Genomic DNA, 21,492 nt, shown 5'->3' on the forward strand with positions numbered 1-21,492 from the left:
GTGTTTCTGCAAACCTTGGTCCTGGTGGGTTGGATGAATTTGTTCATGGTTGTGTGATTGTCGGTCTGAAGTAGGCTCTTTGCTAATAATTGTAAATATTTGCAAGTGTGTGTGGAGGTGTGTGCTTCTCTTTTTGTCCTATGTCTACATGTGGAGTAGAAGTGGTGACTGTAGGAGAGAAGTCAGGCATTCTGTTGATGTTCTTAGGCAGCCGTTCAATGAAGGGAATGATTGATTGAAGTCCTCAGCCTCAGAAAAGGCTTATGGGCATTAGGAAGAGGCCTTAAACCTTGCTAAATACGCTGTGAAAGTGTGAAAGTGGATGGAGACAGGCCTGTATTGACATTCTGCATGTGCCTTCTCTTCTGTATGTCTGGCTCTGTGACCAATATTTGCTGAGCAAAGCCAGGCCAAGTAACCAACAGACAGGATGGTGTCAGAGTGCCAGTCATTTCCTTGCAGCTCAGTTACTCCAACATGGTTTCATGTTCTCAGAGAGTCAAGTGATGAGCAGGGAAGAGTTACCTGGCTAGTCCTCCCCACGGTTGATTGTGTCATCTCATAGAGGACAACTTATCTGCCCCCTCTTCTTCTTTCTCGGTCTGTCTGCCTTCCCTCTGCCTGTCTCTCTGTCTGATTTTCTGTTCATCCTTCTCTTTTCTCTACCCCTCTGTCTCTGTTTCTCTCTTTGTCTGTCTTTGCCTGTCTGTCTTCCTTTCTCTCTTCTCCCCACCTTCCCCTTTCCTGGATATCCCACAGTTCTTCCTTCCTCCCTCTGTCCCTCCTTCTCTCTCTCCCCCTTCATTTCTTCTTCATAATCCTGTCCTTTTCTTTCTTCCTTTGGAGTCACTATGGATGGATTTCATATTTTTGCAAGATCTCCATATGAATGCCAGAATGCTCACTCTCCCCATGGGTCTGCTGAAGATGAAGACTCATGTGGGGAATGGCTTTCATGAGAACATCACCCCAAGTCCAAATCCTCAGGCTTGCACTGCTGACCAAGGAGGCCTATACTGAGGCAGCCTAGAACTATGCAGGCTGTCTTCTTGGGAGGCAAGGCCAACTTTCAGGGTGACAGACTTGCTCTGTTCCTGCCCAGTGACCTGGAATCACTTTAGTTCTGGAGAACAGACAGCCTATTGTCTTGCCCTTATCCACAAAGAAACAAAAGCAGTAATGCTATGGGCCTGAGGGAGTTTGTCCTTTAAGATAATGATGCTACATGTGTACTTACATGCAGGTATGCATGTTTGCCCTATATATGTACTTACATACAGGTATGAATGCTGTGGCTTCAGCACACAGAGGGGGAACTGACCCTCTTCCACTTGACTTTCTTCTCTAATTCAAGCCAGGTAGCACCCTGAGTTAGGCAATTCACCTTCATAGTTCAGATGGGGGACACCAAGGCTCAGGAGATTGGCCATATGGGAACTGTGTCAGAATGTGAACCCGGAATAAAGCTTCATGGCACTGAAGTAACAGCTATGTCAGATTAAGCCATGGCCTCTCCATTGAGGGGGCAGAAGGAGCTGAGTCTTCTGCATGTGTGATCTTAATGCCACCTTTGTACAGTTTGGTGCACAGGTCATGCTGGGCAGGAGAGAGGCTGTGGTATTGCTGCTGGTCGATGGCAGAACTCTCTGTTGGAACAGTTCCTCTCCTGTAATAAAACCCAGTTTACTCTTCTGCAATTGGGGTAACATGCTTTGTTTTACAGAGTGAAGGAATGAGACCACCTCCACCCCATAGAACTAGCAGGTAGAATAAGTCTCAAGATAGTCATGCCCCATTTGGGCCATTTTTTAAAAGATTTATCCAAATATGACTTCCTTAGAGTAGGGTGGATCTCAGAATAACCCTCAAAAGAGAAGATTTGGGAGCAATCCAAACATTATCCACATCCTCGCCATTCCTGAGTAATTATCTCTCAGTTTCCAAAAGAAATAGATTCCAAGAACTTTTTGCTTCTATCCAAAGCCTCTGACACTCAACTCTTTTATCAACCAGTGTATGACCCACAGACATCCACCTGTGTCCTTCCAGTCAAACCAGATATAGTCTCTCACAGAATATCAATGTTGTGTGACTCAGTGCTATACCACATCGCTCATGTGAGAATAGCAGGAGGAAAAGTTTTCATACTCAGTAAATACAGAGGCAGGCTTTTACCGCCATATTTTTGATTCACCTCCTGTGTAATTTGTGAAGGAGTCCATGTGTACTGAGGGTTGAATGGAATATTATTAAGACTATTTTACTGTTTTGACCAATGACAATTGATGGGCAGGAGGCAGGGCCTGTTGGGTCCTAAGCCCCCAGGGAAATTTCTCAATAAAGTCAAGCCTACATGAGCATACATGCCATGGATTATGTCTTTGACTTGTAGATCTTGGGGAGGATCAGCCAGAGGAGGTATCTTCAAGGACCACCAAAAAGGTCTTGTTTCTAGGGGTTCTATTGATCATTCTCAGTGCTCTGAGGTCCTCATGTATCACCCACACCTTGGCCAGCCCAGGCAGCAGAATTTCTAGCAGGGAGCAGAATTCAGTGCTTGCAGAGGAAATCAAAACTCTGCTTAGCCAATGCCCTTGTTGTTTTCCTTTGTCTGAGGCCATATAAAGCTACTATGGATGTCAGTACTCCCCATCCCAGAACATCTCAGATCCTGTTCCCTCTCTGAGTTCTTCCCAGGAGAGGTGTTGGTGGCATATCAGTACAGTTTAGATTCCGATGGCCTGGGCTTTAGCAAGGAAAATTCCATTATTTTTTCTCCTTGGGATTTTTTGATCCTAGGACATCATTGGACTGTTTCCATACCAATGCCTCTGGCCAGCCCAGAGTTTGTTGGGAACCTAATTGGCCTATATATCAGGCCTTGCTTTTTCTTAGTCATGTGAGGTATCCCAAGGATGAGATTGGCTTATTCTCACTTAGCCATATTCTTTTCCAAGATTCCACCCTGTTTTTGTCAGGCCCTTCTGAAGGTTACTTAGAAGCTCCTGGCTTGGTGTCAGTGGGTTAATATCTGGAGATCTTCACTTCAATCCTCAGCACCAAGTTAACTCTTGATTTGTTCTGTGTAAGAGCTAGGGTTCTTTTAAAGTAATTCAAACATGCTTGAAGTTTATGTCTCAAGTATAGGAAACATTTTAGGATCATTTTCAAAACAGTAAAAAAAAAGAGCATGGACTCTCTCTCTCTCTCCCTTACACACACACACACACACACACACACACACACACACACACACACACACGGAGAGAGAGAGAGAGAGAGAGAGAGAGAGAGAGAGAGACTTACCTTGACAGAGACACAAACATACATAGAGATACACACATGAACACAGAAACATGGACATATATTGTCACATGCAATTATTCAGGTAAAAGACAGAAATAACACAGACATACCCACCCACACATAGACACAGAGACACACAGAATTCCAGAAGGGCACACAGAGACAGATGGAGACACTGACACACAGGTACACACATACACTCTATGTCATTGTGTGTCCACACATAATCTCCCATCACATCTCCATTAGCACTTGTCCCTGGTACAGAACTGTCTGTGATGACTTCAGGGCCTAAATATGTTGGGTCCTCTGTACACATGTACAAAGCTGGGAAAGGGAGCACATACTACTCACTTAGTTCCCAGCTTTGTACATGTGCCAAGAGCCTAACAGGTTGCCTGACTCAGAGCAGTCCACCCTCATGGCTCCTGGGAGAACTGAGCAGTCCTGCTGATTCCATAATTCATATTTTTATACATAAATTCATATATAAACACACGTGCTAAACCAGCAAAACATTATCCATATACTCACCATTCTTGAGTATTTATATCTGAGTTTCCAAAGGAAATTTGTTCCAAGAACTTCCTTACTTCTACCTAAAGCCTCTGACATTCAAGTATTTGATCAACTCGTATGTGACCCATGGATACCCTGCTGTGTCTTTCCAGTCATCCCAGATATAGTCCCTCACAGAATATTAACACTGTGTGACTCAATGCTATACCACATTGCTCATGTGAGAATGGCAAGAGGAAAAGATTTTCAGGCTCAATAATACCAAGGCAGGCTTTCCCCCCCTATTTTTGATACATTGCTTGTATAATTTGTGAAGTAGTCCAGGGGTACCGAGGGCTGACACAAATATCAAAGACTATCTTGCTCTTTTGACCAATGAAAAAGAATCCTAGGTATTTGAGTTTTGTCTTTGGGGGGCCCACACAGCAGAGGAGTAAAAGCTATTGCCACAGTAAGGATTTCTGCCAGGTTTCCTGTGGGTGAAACACAGTCTGATTTGCTTTTATTCCCTTCACAGCTTCTCAATCAAGAAGTTCCACACCTGGTAAGTACTTTGAAAATATGGACAGTATCACAGTGTAATTTCCCCTATGTCATGATTGACACTGACACCCTACATGCTAATGAATGACACTAGGATAAAATTTAATGTCCCCTCTAGACTGTGAAGACAATAGAAACTCCTGCCATCTGTAGCATAAAGGGTCCCGTGGTAAGACAAACACAGCCTTCCCTTTTGTGTTGCTCCTGTCTCAAATTTCAGTTCATGTTAGAATCAAATAGAATATCTGAAATCTTGGAATCAGTCCTGCTGCCAGAATTTCTGACTGGGAGACATGAATTGGGCTCAGGGATCTGTGTTGGCAGGAGATATGTAAGGATAACCTGCCCTCTTCACACTTGGGCCAACCTCAGCTTGTCCCAAGACTAATCAGAATCTAATTTCACAAGGTTATAGGACCATTTGTTTGCTATTGCCTTGTTTATTTACCTTTTTGAGACTCAGTGTAGGCCATAATGACCTTGAACTTGCTGTGTAGGCAAGGCTACCCCTGAGCTCCTGACCTTCTTGCCTGTACTATCCAGGTTCTAGGATTCCAAGATTTTGCCACCATGTTCTGCTCTTATTTCTCACATCAGGCATGTGGGTACCGCACCCCTAGTCCAGATCCTTGTAGCTCTCCTTACCAAAAAGTCAAAATCATTTTAATAAAGACCTTGGGCAGTGCACATGGCCAAAATTGAAACACAGATTTCATCCAACCTTTCAAGAGGAGAGGTTAATTTTGTCCCCTGTATGAGACTATTTTTTACAGAGTGGATCCAATTCTAAACTGAGCTTTGTCTTTTTAAGATTGGTGGAACCATGGGGGCACAATTAATGGTAAGGCTGTTTCCTTTGCTCTTATCTCTTGGTTTTGGGTTATTGATGGAATTGGGGCTGAATCTGCTTCCTGTTGCTGTGATCACACACTGGCTCTAAGCTCCTTGGAGGAGGAGAGGTCCATTTGGCTTACAGGTCACCATCCATCATTGAATGAAGCCAGGGCAGGAAATGGAGGCAGGCACGTGGAGGCAGGAACTGAAACAGAGATCAGGGAGGAGCCCTGCTTCCTAGCTTTCTGCCTCATGATTAGCTAGTGTTCTTAAACAGAAGAGACTCACCTGCCCAAGGACAGTGGGCTGGCCCTGTGCTGACAATTATCAATCCAAGCAATCCACATGAATAGGACCACAGGCAATTGTGATCTGTTCAACTCCCAGGCTGAGAGCTCTGTACATGACATAGCTGGAGCCCAGTTGACAGGGGAGATAACTAAGACAGATGGCCAGTTTTGCTGCTGCTGGTGCTGCTGCTGCTGGTGGTGGTGGTGGTGGTGCTGCTGCTGTCTGGTTGTATCCAGTGGAATCTTTGGGCACAGATATCTGAGGTGGAGTAGAGATGAGAGATGTGGGTGTCTAACTGCTGAACAGACCCTACCAATCCCCACCCATTCCCTTCATTCCTCTGTCTGCCATTCAGTCATATGATGGATGAACGTAGCTTTAGATTCTGTCAAAAGGGCTAGTGGAAAACAGTCACTGTTTCTTCCTTCCAAAATGATAGTATTGTGCATAATCAATGCTCAGCTATTGCACATAACGTATGCTATTATCAGGATATGTTCCTGGCAGGGAATCCAGAGGAAGTCTTTTGACCAACTTCCAGAAAAGGCCAATCCAAGGCTGGCAGTTCTCTAGGGGGAACATTCAGAGAGTGAGAAGCAGAGGGCAGGAAGATGGGCTTCTTCAGACACAGAACCTTCTTTGCGAACACCTTGGAAGGTTCAGAGGGTATTTGCCAATCCCCATAGAGTCTACTGAAGATCTCCAGCAACAGCAACTCTCTGAGCTCCTCACTTTGCATCCAAGCCAACTTATCACTCTCAGTACACAGAGTTCTCACAACCACAAAGGGCCCACAGAAAGGTATAACCAGGATCCAGCTCCTGCTGTCAGGATGCTGAACCTGTTCCTTCCTGCTACCACACAGCTGCTTTCTCTTACTTCATACAACCAGCACAGATTGCAGTGTGAGAGACTTATGGGCACCACACCATACAGAAGCATGCTACCTGCTGACTGCCCAGACACATGCATTCTTACATGTGCCTGCAGAAGCAACTTCTCTTAGATGAACTTCATTGCACACTTTACCATGATGATGATTGAGTGGAATCCAGAGCACCCTTTGTGTGTGTGTGTGTGTGTGTGTGTGTGTGTGTGTGTGTGTTCATGTGTCACAGGGTCTCACCATGTATCTCTTACTGGAATTCCTCCCATAGACTAATATAGAACTTGAGTTGCAAAACCTACCAGATTCCTCCCAGGAGTACTAGTATTAAAGGTGTGATCCATTATTCCTGGTCTGTGAGGAAGCATTTTGGATAGGGAAGTGACTAAAATATATAGGTGTTTTGTCAAGATTAAACGTAAGGGCAGCCACTGGACATGGGTGAGTCCTTGGGACAGCCCTGGGCATGAAGCATGCCTTTCAGAGAGGTTGGACAGGTCTCTGATAAGCAGCATGGGATAAGAGCTAGGCAAAGTTGAATTGAGAGGTCATAGAGAGATCAGAGAGGTCACAGAGCAGAGCAGGTTTGAGAGGAGGGAGTTCCAACATCGTTGGTGAGCCTTCGTGAGCGTGGAGCGTGAAGGTTGACAGAAACGGACAAGAGTGTGACAATATCACTGAAGCACACGGTGGCATTAAAGATCCCAATGGAGGACTGAGTTTGGAGTGGTGGGCGTGGATATCCTGGGAGCTGATGGAGTGTGAATATGGAGTTCTACACTGGGACTGTATGCACTAAATTATGTTTGAAGAGGTGACCTTGAGACACCCTTGTCTGGGAAGTTTTCAGAAGCTATGAGGAGAGGATACTAGGAAGAGGAAGTGTGCTGTAATCTTTTGGCTTCTAAGGTGAACAGTGGCATGTAGAAAGCCCTGCAAGTGAGGGGAGGAGAGGGATAAACAGAGATTCTGGCAAAGGTCACAGAAGACACAGAACCCAGCAGGCTAGGACAGCAGTATCTGCTGTGTCAATGCAGGTTTGCCCCTGAGGTTGGTGAAGGGCAGTGACCGCTGTCAGGGCTGGGTAGAGGTCCTGTACTAAGGCTACTGTGTGTGATGAGAGCTGGGATACCCAGGATGCAGATGCCATCTGTCGACAGCTTGGCTGTGGCCATTCTGTGTGAGCATCAGGAGGGGCCCATTTTGGTCAGGTCTCAGGGAACATTCCCTTGGGAGCTGTGCACTGCTCAGGATAAGAATCCGACCTGTCCAGCTGTCAACATGTTGGGTCATTCAACCATGACTCTGGCCACAGGGAAGATGCTGGAGTCGTGTGCTCAGGTAGTGCTGCTGTGGCCTCTGCCTGTTGCATGCACACTCTTAGGCAACCTTGGGAGTGTGTGTGTGTGTGTGTGTGTGTGTGTGTGTGTGTATGCATGTGTGTGTGTGTTCATGTATGTGTGTGTACTCACACAGCCTGTGACTGCTTACATGCGTTGCTGTGAGTCATGCCTTATTTGATGTTAGAGGCTCTAATCCCAATCTCTGTCCATAGATGATGATATTGAGGGTATGAGGGGTCCCAAACTGGGATGTGGTGAAGATAGGTTTTAGGTGCTCTCTCCCCAGAGCTCGCTGATACAGTCAGTCAGCGGACAGCTCTGACAAGGGAGATTGTAGCTCCTGCATCTGGGATGCTCAAGAGTGAGTGGATCAACACCCAATGAATTCTTCCTTTCTCATTCTGCAGATGTGATCTACGACACTCAAGAAACCCCAGAAGGTAAGTTGTACTATGTTGTATCTCTGTGTCCTCATTGTCTCCAGAACCCAAAGGTTTACGTCTGATCAGAAGATGGGCAAGAGGCAGGGCCTGTTGGTTCCTAAGCTCCCAAGAAAATATCTCAATAAAGTCAAGCGTACATGAGCATACATGCCATGGATTATGTCCTTGAGTTGTGGGTGTTGGGGAGGATTAGTCAGAGGAGGTATCTTTAGAACCCACCAAAAATTCTTATTTCTAGGGTTTCTATTGATCATTCTCAGTGCTCTGAGGTCCTCATGTATCACCCACACGTTGGCCAGCCCAGGCAGCAGAATTTCTGAAAGGGAGCAGAATTCAGTGCTTGCAGAGGAAATCAAAACTCTGCTTAGTCAATGCTCTCATCATTTCCCTTTGTCTGAGGCCATATAAAGCGACTATGCATATCATGACCCCACATCCGGGAACATCTCAGATTCTTTTCCCTCTTTCTGAGTCCCTCCAGTATGAGGTGTTTATGGCATATCAATATAATTTAGATTTCATGGCCTGTTCTTTAGCAAGGAAAATTCCTTTTATTTTCTCCTTCAGACTTTTTGTTCCTAGGACATCAGCAAGAACTATTTCCATACGAATGCTTCTGGCCAGCCCAGAGTTTATTGAGAACAAAATGGGCCCATATGTCAGGCCTTGCTTTTCCAGAGGCATGTGACATATCCCAAGGATGAGATTGGCTTACTATCACTTAGCCATATTCCTTTCCAAGATTCCACCCTGTTTTTATCAGGACCTGCTCTGTGGGTCGAGGTCAATTTTTTCCACATCCCCAGACCTTATGAAGGTTTCTTAGAAGCTGGTGTCCTGGTGCCAGTGTGTTAATATCTGGAGACCTTCACTCCAATCCTCAGCACCAAGTTAACTCTTGAAGGCACTATGTCCAGGAGCTAGGGCTCTTTTAAAGTAATTCAAACATATGTTTGAAGACATACACATACACACACACACGCACACACACACACACACACACACACACACACACACACACACAGAGAGAGAGAGAGAGAGAGAGAGAGAGAGAGAGAGAGAGAGAGAGAGAGAGAGAGAGAATTCTACAACTTAGGATGCTGAGTTCGTAGGATCTTGAGTTTCAGGCTAGCTTAGTTTACACCCAGAAATAGTGAAGTTAAAAAAAACCTTAACATTCAAAATTGAGGCAAACAGGTATTCCACATATCTGCTAGTGAATATTACATTGGAATAACAGTCAGTGTAATTAGAAAAGAAGAATTAATTACATGTGTACTTTTTTGTTCTGGTTCCCTAGAGCTCAGTGCAAGTCATATGTAGGCAGGTTAGAACTAGAGTCTGTAGGTTAATAACATTTTCTATAAGGATAGACTTTTAGAGTTGGAGAAGTCAAGACTACAAAGATTTGTTACTTGTGTCAAGTCACATAGCATTACCCAATACACACCCTGAATCACATCCCATCAGCTGGTTGACTGTACTTGCATGCCTTGTTTTTCCTCAATGGAGACTTAACATCATATTTCTCATTTTTTTCTCCTTCATTTGTAATGGGCATGCAGTGACGACTACTCAAGTTCCTGATTCCACATCAATAGGTAATAAAATTGTGTAGATCTCTCTCTGAAGGTCACAATGCTGATTTTCTTCACAGCATTGACTTCTTTGGGACACTCAAGGGGATAAGATGGTGGGTGCATGTTGTAAGACATAGGGAAGTTGGGGGTGACTCCTGAACAGGAGGTCTTTTCTCTACTGGGAGCCCTGTTACTACCTGTTTCTTTCTGTGTGGAAGAGTCAGTCAGCATGCTGTTGCTGGCCATTTCCCTTTCTGTCTGTGTCGGAGTCAGTCAGCATGGGAGTGGGTTAAAAAAGTCCACAGTCTCTAAATTTAGTGTTATGTTAGAGGAGACTCTGAGGTTAGAAGGACCAAGATAAGAAAAGGTGACACAATGAGACTGATGACGTCTTATGAGATGCCATTCTGATTCACTTCAAATGGGTGTCCTTTCAGAAAGCTTAGTCCTAGTGCCAATCCCGTGCAGGCCTTTGTCTTGTTTAATCATGTTGGGTTCTTGAGCCTGGACTTCAATGACAAGTTTACACTAACCGTTTTGGTGACCAGCAATGACAAAGTTTGGTGACATCCAGTGTGGTGCCATTGCAAACAGAAATTGAGCTCAAGGAACCCACCATCTGAGTTCATTGGGGGACAGTAGCTTCTGCAGGTGTATAATTTTATATTGGATCTGAAATGATTCTAATATAAACTCTGAATCTTGTGTGTGAGCAGCTGTTGAGAGCCTTTGCCAGGGACCATGAAGTTCTCTTGAGGCAGGAAGCTCATCATTCTGCCCCTCTGGTCTGTCACAGAGACAGCCTGTTCTACCACAGAGAAAGCCTGTTCTACATTCTCCTTTAGTGCTGACAGATGTGGGTCAGTGTGGAGATGAGTGTGCGCATGTGCAGTGTGTGTGTGTGTGTGTTTGTGTGTGTGTGTGAGAGAGAGAGAGAGAGGGAGGGAAGGAGGGAGAGAGAGAGAGAGAGAGAGAGAGAGAGAGAGAGAGAGAGAGAAGTTATGATGGCTCTGCATCCTCTCTCTCCTTGAAATACCCTTCATTGAACCGTGTGTGGCACTCAAAGGCCTTAGGCACAAGGGGCAGTCGGTCTCTTGTCACCATCTGGAGCCGATTCAACACATGCCAAACAGTTTGCAGAAACCTGGACATTCTGGTGACCAGCATGTCCTTAATGTGTAGAAGAGAATTAGAGAGTACTGGAGTGAGGGTCAGCACACACAGTGAGAGGGTAAAGGTCTTTTCAGGACAGTGTGTCCAAGATGCAGTCAGAGGAGGAGGAGCTCAAGTCCCCTATTGCTTAAAGTCCATGAGTGAGCTGCCCACACAGTGCACAAGCTCCACCATCCACACAGGACCAACTCATGAGAAACCACCTTGTCTTTCCAGGAACAGATTCTGGTTTGGCTGTGAGGCTGGTGAATGGAGGAGACAGGTGTCGGGGTCGCGTGGAGATCCTTTACCAGGGTTCCTGGGGCACCGTGTGTGACGACAGCTGGGACATCAATGATGCCAACGTGGTGTGCAGGCAGCTGGGCTGTGGCTGGGCCTTGTCTGCCCCAGGAAGTGCCCAGTTTGGACAGGGCTCTGGGTCCATTGTTCTGGATGACGTGGCCTGTAGAGGACATGAGGCCTATCTGTGGAGCTGCTCCCACCGAGGCTGGCTCTCTCATAACTGTGGACATCAGGAGGATGCTGGAGTGATCTGCTCAGGTAAGACCCAGTGATCATTAAATCTGCCTGACAGTAAGGAATCAGGTTCCTATGAATGCTATCAGAACTTCATTCTGGCTCTATTCATTTTGTCTTTGTAAGGGTTGATAAATTTCAAGGACAATGCCCTTCTCGTCAGGGTCCTGCAGAATGCTCTTAGTTATCTAGTGACTCTAGAGTTTATGTGAGGCAGGCAACCTATGGAAATGCAATGTGAAGTCCCAGACATGAGAAAGTACAGGGTGAACAGAAAAGTGCTCTTGTAAGGAGGACCCTACTCTTGGTTTGGAGAATCGGTATCCTGTTTCCATGTTGATTTTTCAATATGCAGAGGGCAGTGCAGTAAAACCTAGGGGGCAGAGCAAATTCACTTTTCCTATTCCCCATTTTTCCACAATCCTCTCAGAAGGTGCTGCGGAAGGAGTTTCATTAACTCCTTCACTCTCTCAGGCTCTGCCGAATTCTGGGTCTCACAGATTCTTGTTCAATAGCTCAATGATGATAACATACTCGGAACATGGCAGAGAGGTCAAATGTGGTATGTTCATGGAAACATTTGACTACGGATATAGCAGGGAGGCTTGCTAGAGTCCTACAGAATCCTTTAACCATGAGGGTGGATCTTTGAATCTTCAACAGCCTAAGGCTGAGTGTGCTTTTGGCGGACTCTCCACACAGTTGTGAGGAACCATGGTTTCCTGGCATGTCCACAGTTGGTCATGAATGTACAGTGATTAGTGAGCTGCAGGAAACTGGGCCCCACCCTGGGCATTCAGTACACAGTAGAAGTTCATGCATACCTGTAGTATTTGTCGTCTGCCCTGGCAGGACCCACTCTGAACATCACCCTCAAGTCCACCTCTACAAATGTTGAGTCTGCCTTCCCTGGGAGTCCAGGTGAACTTCTGGGTGTTTTCTAACTGTCCTTCTATTTTTCATAGATGTCTATGCCACACCTAGCTCAGGTCATTGTCAACAACTTGGAGTCCCCCTGTTCTTTTTATTTGAATGTCATTCTTCTTCTCTTGAACTAGGGCACTATGAGAAAGCATATCATACCCAAACCTGATTTTTCACTAAATATGTTACCTGTGTCATTAGCTTTGCTCTTTGCATGTTGATGACTAACTGGACCTGTCTAGGAGTTGTAGGAACATACCTCTGGGCATTATAGACCCCACTGGTGAATGCTACTGCACATGAAGGGCCTGAGGCTTCACTATGGTATTGATCTCAAGTTGGTTGGCTCACACATCACAGTCCCACAGTTTTCTGTTGTATCTTTCCTCACACTGGGACTTCTGGATGTTTCGGTTCCTACACGTTTTTCTTTTCTTTTGCTGCAATTACATTTCTTATCTTACTGAGACATGTCTATATGTGTAAGCCAAGCTGCTGACATTGCACTACTAATTCTATAGGCTCATTTTCCAGTGCTGGGACTACCATACTGAGCCCCGGTCCCCAGCATATGTCTTGGTTTCATTTCTTCTCCTTGTTATATAGGAGTTCACTCAATCTCCAATAATGTGCTCGCTACATTCCAAGTTGCAACCACATCCCCTTTATCCATAGTCAGGTCATTGCACATGCTCTGGTCCACCGCCCTCCACCTGGTTTGTTCTAACTACTCTTTCTAAAGATTATGGACACTGTCACCTATAGGAGTCTCTTCCCCCAATTTATACCTTTTTACACACACACACACACACACACACACACACACACACACACACACGAACACATATAAACCATACACACAAACATAGATCCTTGCCTTCACAGAGACACAAGAATACAGAGAGACACACATGAACACAGAGACATACACGTATATTTTCACATGCAAATATTCAGGTAAAAGACAGAAATAACACAGACACACATTTTTGAATACAAAACACCCACACCCACGTAGACACAGAGACACACAGAATTCCAGAAGGGCACACGGAGACAGACGTGGACACTGACACGCAGGTACACACATACACTCTATGTCATTGTGTGTCCATACATAATCTCCCATCACATCTCCATTAGCACTTGTCCCTGATACAAAACTGTCTGTGATGACTTCAGGGTCTAAATACATTGTGTTCTCTGTAGACCTGTACAAAGCTGGAAAAAAGAGCACACACTGCTCACTTAGTTCCCAGCTTTGTACATGTGCCAAGAGCCTAACAGGTTGCCTGACTCAGAGCAGTCCACCCTCCTGAAAAACTGAGCAGTCCTGCTGATTCCATAATTCATGCATGTACATAAACTCGTATACAAACACACATGCTAAACCAGCGACAACATTATCCATATCTTCACCATTGCTGATAAATTATATCTCAGTTTTCAAAGGAAAAATTTTCCAAGAACTTCCTTGCTTCTACCCACAGCCTCTGAATTCAAGTATATGATCCACTCCTATGTGACCCACGGATACCCTGCTGTGTCCTTCCAGTCATCCCAGATATAGTCCCTCACAGAATATCAACACTGTGTGACTCAATGCTATATCACATTGCTCATGTGAGAATGACAGGAGGAAAAGACTTTCAGGCTCAATAATTCCAAGGCAGGCTTCTTCTTCTTCTTCTTCTTCTTCTTCTTCTTCTTCTTCTTCTTCTTCTTCTTCTTCTTCTTCTTCTTCTTCTTCTTCTTCTTCTTCTTCTTCTTCTTCTTCTTCTTCTTCTTCTTCCTGTTTTTGATACATTGCCTGTATAATTTGTGAAGTAGTCCAGGGGTACAGAGGGCTGACACAAATATCAAAGACTATCTTGCTCTTTTGACCAATTAAAAAGAAACCTAGGCATTTGAGTTTTTTAGGGGGGCCCACATAGCAGAGTTGTAAAAGCTATGACCATAGTAGTGATTTCTGTAGGATTCTTGTGGGTGAAACACAGTCTGATTTGCTTTTATTCCTTTCACAGATTCTCAAACAAGCAGTCCCACACCCGGTAAGTACTTTGAAAATAGGGGCAGTATCTGGGTGTTATTTCCCCTATGTCATGATTGACACAGACACACCACATGCTAATGAATGGCACTAGGCTGAAATATAGTGTCCCCTCTAGACTGTGATGACAATAGAAACTCCTGCCAGCTGTAGCATAAAGGGTCCTGTGGTAAGACAAGCACAGCCTTCCCTTTTGTGTTGCTCCTGTCTCAAATTTCAGTTCATGTTAGAATCAAATAGAATATCTGAAATCTAGGAATCAGTCCTGGTGCCATAATTTCTGACTAGAAGACATGAATTGGGCTCAGGGCTCTGTGGTTGGCAGAAGATATGTAAGGATAACCTGCCCTCTTCACACTTGGGCCAACCTCAGCTTGTCCCAAGAATAATCAGAATTTAACCTCACAAGCTTATAGGACCATTTATTTGCTATTGCCTTGTTTATTTACCTTTATGAGACTCAGTGTAGGCCATAATGACTTGAACTTGCTGTGTAGGCAAGGCTACCCCTGAGCTCCTGACCTTCTTGCCTGTAGTTTCCAGTTTCTAGGATTCCAAGATTTTGCCACCATGTCCAGCTCTTGCTTATCACATCAGGCATGATGTGTACTGCCCCCTCACCCACAGTCCAGATCCTTGTAGCTCTCCTAACCAAAAAGTGAAAATCATTTTAAGAAAGACCTTGGGCAGTGCACATGGCCAAAACTGAAACACAGATCCTACCCACGTGTTCCCAAGAGGAGTGGCTGTACAGTGCAGTTGAGGCTAATTTTGTGCCCTGTATGAGACTATTTTTTACACAGTGGATCCAACTCTAAACTGAGCTTTGTCTTTTTTTAGGTTGGTGGAACCCCGGGGGCACAAATAACGGTAAGGCCTTCTCATTTGCTTGTGTGTCTTGGCTTTGGGTTATTGATGGGTTTGGGGCTGAATCTGCGTCCTGTTGCTGTGATCACACACTGACTCTAAGCTCCTTGAAGGAGGAAAAGTCCGTTTGGCTTACAGGTCACCATCCATTATTGAATGAAGCCAGGGCAGGAGCTGGAGACAGGCACGTGGAGGCAGGAACTGAAGCAGAGGTCACAGAGGAGCCCTACTTACTGGCTTTCTGGCTTATGTTAGCTAGTGTTCTTCAACAGCCGGGACCCATGTGCCCAAAGACAGTGGGCTGGCTGTTTGCTGACAATTATCAATCAAAGCAATCCACACAGCTAGGGCCAAAGGCAATTGTGATCTGGGCAACTCCAGACTGAAAGCCCTTTACATGACATAGCTAGAGTCAGGGTCACAGTGGATATAACTAGAACAGACAACCAGCATTGCTGCTGTTGCTGCTGCTGCTGTCTGGTTGTATCTAGTGAAGTCTTTGGGCACAGAATTCAGAGGTATAGTAGAGATGAGAGATGTGGGTACCCAACTGCTGAACAGACCCTACCAATCCCCACCCTTCCCCTTCTGTCTGCCCTTCAGTCATGTGATGGGTTAACTTAGCTTTAGACTCTGTCAGAAGAAACAGTCAATGTTCCTTCCTACCAAAATTAAAATATTGTGCATAACCAAGGTTCAGCTATTACAGGTAACATATGCTATTATCAGTATATGTTCCTGGCAGGGAATCCAGAGGAAGTTTTTGACCAACTTCCACTAAGGGCTAAACCAAGGCTGGCAGTTCTCTAGGGGTAACATTCAGAGAGTGAGCAGCAGAGGGCAGTAAGATGGGCTCCTTTAGACACAGAAGCTTTTTAGGAATGCCTTGGAAGGCTCAGTTGGCCTTTGCCAATCCCCATAGTGTCTACTGGAGATCTCCAGCAACAGCAACTGTCTGAGCCCCTCCCCTTGCATCCACTCCAACCTATCACTCTGAGAACACAGAGTTCTTACAACCAAAAAGGGGCCACAGAAAGGTACAGCCAGGATCCAACTTCTGTTGTAAGAAGGCTGAACCTGTTCCTTCCTGCTATCACATAGCTGCTGTCTGTTTCCTCCCACAACCAGCACAGATTTCAGTGTGAGAGACTTATGGGCACCACATCATGCAGAAGCATGCTACCTGCTGACTGCCCAGACATGTGCATTCTTACCTAGGGAGAGCAGGCTGGGTGCCTAGAGAAATGACTTCTGTTAGATGGACGTCACTGCACCCTTTACCATGATGAAGATGAAGTGGAATACAGATTACCCTTTGGGTGTGCGTGTGTGTGTGTGTGTGTGTGTGTGTGTGTGCATGCGTGCGTGCGTGTGTGTGTGTGTGTGTGTGTGTGTGTGTGTGTGTTTATGTATAACACAAGGTCTTACCTTTTATCTCTGGCTGGAATTCCTCTCATAGACTAATAAAGACCTTGAGTTGCAAAACCTACCAGATTCTTCCCAGGAGTACAGGTATTAAAGGTGTGAGCCATTATTCCTGGACTGTCAGTAAGCACTTTGGATAGGGAAGTGACTCAAATATACAGGTCTTTTGTCAAGATTAAACTTCAGGGGCAGCCACTGGACATGGGTGAGTCCTTGGGACAGCCCTGGGCATGAAGCATGCCTTTCAGAGAGGCTGGGCAGGTCTGTGATAAGGTGCATGAGATAAGAGCTAGGCAAATTGAATTGAGAGGTTATGAAGAGGTCACAGAGTAGGGCAGGTTTGAGAGGAGGGAGGTCCAACTAAGTGGGTGAGCCTTGGTGAGAGGCCAGAGTGAAGGTGGAGAGAAACAGACAATGATTGTGACTATCTCACTCTCGCATACTTGTGGCATCAAGATCCTAATGGAGGACTGAGTTTGGAGTGGTAGACATGGATATTCTGGGGCTGATGGAGTGTGATCCTGGAGTTCTACAAAGGACTGTCAGGGCTAAAATAGTACTGAAGGGAAGACATTTAGAGACCCTTGTCTGGGAAGTTTCCAGAGGCTATGGGGAAGAGGATACTAGGAAGAGGATGTGTGCTTTAACCTTGTGGCTTCTAGGGTGAAGAGCGGCATGTAGAAAGCCCTGCAGGTGAAGTGAGGAGAGGGATAAATGGAGATGCTGGCAAAGGGCACAGAAGCCACAGAGCCCAGCAGACCAGGACAGCAGTTTCTGCTGTGTCAATGCAGGTTTGCCCCTGAGGTTGGTGAAGGGCAGTGACCGTTGTCAGGGCCGGGTGGAGGTCCTGTACCAAAGCTACTGGGGCACCATGTGAGATGACAGCTGGGATACCCAGGATGCAGATGCTGTCTGTTGACAGCTTGGCTGTGGCATTCTGTATCAGCATCAGGAGGGGCTCATTTTGGGCAGGGCTCAGGGAACATTCTCTTGGGAGCTGTGCATTTCTCAGGATAAGAATCCTACTGTCCAGCTGTCAACATGATTGGTGGTTCAACCATGACTCTGGCCACAGGGAAGATGCTGGAGTTGTGTGCTCAGGTAGTGCTGCTTTGGTCTCTGCCTGACACATGGACACTCTTAGGCAACCTTGGGATTGTGTGTGTGTGTGTGTGTGTGTGTGTGTGTGTGTGTGTGTGCATACATATATGTATGTGTGTACTCATACAGTCTGTTGCTGCTTACATGCTCTGCTATGGGTCATGCCTTATTTGAAGTCAGAGTCACAGATGTTACAATCTCTGTCCATAGATGATGACATTGAGGTTCTGAAAGGTCCCAAACTGGGAGTGGATACGATAGGTTTAGCCAATATCTCCTCAGAGCTCGCTGATACAGTCAGTCAGTGGACAGCTCTGACAAGTGGCACCAAGGTCATCATGGACCTAAGGGGCAGGAAAGGATGAGCAACTGCTTGTCCTTGCCACCTAAGTGTATAAAGCAAGCTCACAGCAATGCGTGGCCAATATGTTCTCTCTATCGGAGATAACATGATAAGCAAAAACACACCATCATTGGGGATGCAAATTCTCCCTGATTCAACCAAGCAAATCCCATAAAATAGCTGCTGACTGATTATGTGGTGCTGGTACCCATTCAAATGCAAAGGCATCCTTTTTCTACAAAGAATCCTCCCAGGATTGCAGCCCATTGTGTGTCCCCACGAAGATTGCTGGTTTGACCATTAGTAGGCAGTTTTTTTGTGTAATGGACTGTGCACATGTCACAAGAAACATAGTGTGACTGTGGTGAACTCACCCAACCTGAGAATGGCACTTAAAAGGACCATGGTCCTGCAAGTAGCCACACTCTGAGTGGGTTTGTTGTCCCTTCCAGAATAACCTCTGGAAGTCACTTCAACTGGTTGGAGCCACTTTCTCAGGACTGTTGTCTGATGGCTCTTGGTTATATTAGGAGGTTCTCCCTGAAATACAGAAATACCCAAATGACTTTTGAATTCAAATATCCTCTGGCTATTTCTATCTTGTGCCTACAGTGGGGCTGCTGGTGAACTGCATAGTGTTTTGGATGGAATAGGTGCAGAGATGAAGGAGAGTGAGGGGAAAAATGCTCATGGTGACATCTCAGTGGCAAGTTAAAGATCAGTGTCAGATCCCACAGGAGAATCACAGCTTTTCTAGGGATGCAAGGCCTTTAGCTTGGGAGACTACAGCTCCTGAATATGTGTTCCTCAAGTTTCGATCAATGCCCAATGAATTCTTCCTTTCTCCTTCTGCAGATGTGATCTACGACACTCAAGAAACCACAGAAAGTAAGTTGTACTATGTTGTATCTCTGTGTCCTCATTGTCTCCAGAACCCAAATGGTTAAATCTGATCAGAAGATGGGCAGGAGGCAGGGCCTGTTGGGTCCTAAGCCCCCAGGGAAATTTCTCAATAAAGTCAAGCCTACATGAGCATACATGCCATGAATTATGTCCTAGAGTTGTAGATGTTGGGGAGGATCAGCCAGATGAGGTATCTTCAAGGACCACCAAAAAGGTCTTGTTTCTAGGGCTTCTATTGATCATTCTCAGTGCCCAGAGGTCCCCATCTATCACTCACACCTTGGCCAGCCCAGGCAGCAGAATTTCTGACAGGGAGCAGAATTCAGGTCTTGCAGAGGAAATCAAAACTCTGCTTAGCCAATGCCCTTGTTGTTTTCCTTTGTCTGAGGCCATATAAAGCTACTATGGATGTCAGTACTCCCCATCCCAGAACATCTTAGATCCTGTTCCCTCTCTCTGAGTTCTTTCTGGGAGAGGTGTTGGTGGCATATCAGTATAGTTTAGATTCCGATGGCCTGGGCTTTGGCAAGGAAAAAGTCCATTTTTTTCTTCTTGGGATTTTTTGATCCTAGAACATCATTGGACTGTTTCCATACCAATGCCAGCCCAGAGTTTGTTGGGAATCTAATTGGCCCATATGTCCGGCCTTGCTTTTCCTCAGGCAACAAGGTGTGCCAAAGATGAGATTGGCTTTCTCCCACTTAGCCATATTCCTTCAAAAGATTCCACCTTGTTTTCGTCAGGACCTGCAGTGTGGGGACAGGTCAACTTTTTCCATATCCAGAGACCTTATGAAGGTTACTCAGAAGATGCTGACTTGGTGCCAGTGGATTAATATCTGGAGATTTTCTCTCCAATCCTCAGCACCAAGTTAACTCTTCATTTGTTCTGTCCAAGAGCTAGGGATCTTTTAAAGTAATTTAAACATATGCTTGAAGTTTATGTCTCAAGTATAGGACACATTTTAGGATCATTTTCAAAACAGTAAAAACAGAGCATGGTCTCTCTCTCTCTCTCTCTCTCTCACACACACACACACACACACACACACACACACACACACAAACAAACATAGACACTTGCCTTGACAGAGACAGAAACATACATAGAGATACACAAACACACATGGACAGAGAAACATGCACATATATTGTCACATGCAATTATTCAGGTAAAAGACAGAAATAACACAGACACACATTTTTGTATATAAAACACCCAGACCCACGTAGACACAGAGACACACAGAATTCCAGAAGGGCACACAGAGTCAGAGACAGTGACACACAGGTACACACATACACTCTATGTCATTGTATGTCCACACATAATCTCTCATCACATCTCCATTAGCACTTGTCCCTGGTACAGAACTGTCTGTGATGACTTCAGGGCCTAAATATGTTGGGTCCTCTGTACACATGTACAAAACTGGGAAAGGGAGCACACACTGCTCACTTAGTTCCCAGCTTTGTACATGTGCCGAGAGCCTAACAGGTTGCCTGACTCAGAGCAGTCCACCCTCATGGCTCCTAAGAGAACTGAGCAGTCCTGCTGATTCCATAATTCATGCATAAACATAAACTCATATACAAGCACACGTGCTAAACCAGCAACAACATTATCCATATCCTCACCATTCCTGAGTAATTATATATCAGTTTCTAAAGGAAATTGGTTCCAAGAACTTCCTTGCTCCTACACAAAGCCTCTGACATTCAAGTATTTGATCAACTGGTGTGTGACCTACAGACACCTTGCTGTGTCCTTCCAGTCATCCCAGATATAGTCCTCACAGAATATCAACATTGTGTGACTCAATGCTATACCACATTGCTCATGTGAAAATGACAAGAGGAAAAGATTTTCAGGCTCAATAATACCAAGGCAGGCTTTTTTCCCCTCTATTTTTGATACATTGCTTGTATAATTTGTGAAGTAGTCCATGAGTACAGAGGGCTGACACAAATATCAAAGACTATCTTGCTCTTTTGACCAATTAAAAAAGAAACCTAGTCATTTGAGTTTTGTCTTTGGAGGGCCCACATAGCTGAGGTGTAAAAGCTATCACCACAGAAAGGATTTCTGCCAGGTTTCCTGTGGGTGAAATACAGTCTGATTTGCTTTTATTCCCTTCACAGCTTCTCAAACAAGCAGTCCCACACCTGGTAAGTACTTTGAAAATAGAGGCAGTATCTGGGTGTTATTTCCCCTATGTCATGATTAACACAGACATACCACATGCTAATGAATGGCACTAGGGTGAATTATAGTGTCCCCTCTAGACTGTGATGACAATAGAAACTCCTGCCATCTGTAGCATAAAGGGTCCTGTGGTAAGACAAGCACAGCCTTCCCTTTTGTGTTGCTCCTGTCTCAAATTTCAGTTCATGTTAGAATCAAAAAGAATTTCTGAAATCTTGGAATCAGTCCTGCTGCCAGAAG

General features: G+C 45.2%; 1 protein-coding gene across 1 annotated transcript in view; it reads left to right on the forward strand.

The window, feature by feature from the left end:
• Positions 1 to 21,492, forward strand: part of Dmbt1 (deleted in malignant brain tumors 1) — a gene marked incomplete in the record, with an annotated part of 79,003 nt that overhangs the window by 109 nt on the left and 57,402 nt on the right. The window contains 12 exon segments of the mRNA NM_022849.3: positions 4,343 to 4,369; positions 5,180 to 5,209; positions 8,130 to 8,162; positions 9,731 to 9,768; positions 10,007 to 10,015; positions 11,137 to 11,330; positions 11,332 to 11,338; positions 11,341 to 11,458; positions 14,383 to 14,409; positions 15,249 to 15,278; positions 19,000 to 19,032; positions 21,189 to 21,215. Of these exon segments, the coding sequence (NP_074040.2) occupies positions 4,343 to 4,369; positions 5,180 to 5,209; positions 8,130 to 8,162; positions 9,731 to 9,768; positions 10,007 to 10,015; positions 11,137 to 11,330; positions 11,332 to 11,338; positions 11,341 to 11,458; positions 14,383 to 14,409; positions 15,249 to 15,278; positions 19,000 to 19,032; positions 21,189 to 21,215 (573 nt within the window).

The sequence above is a fragment of the Rattus norvegicus genome, chromosome 1, assembly GCF_036323735.1.
Source record: "Rattus norvegicus strain BN/NHsdMcwi chromosome 1, GRCr8, whole genome shotgun sequence".
NCBI lineage: Eukaryota > Metazoa > Chordata > Mammalia > Rodentia > Muridae > Rattus > Rattus norvegicus.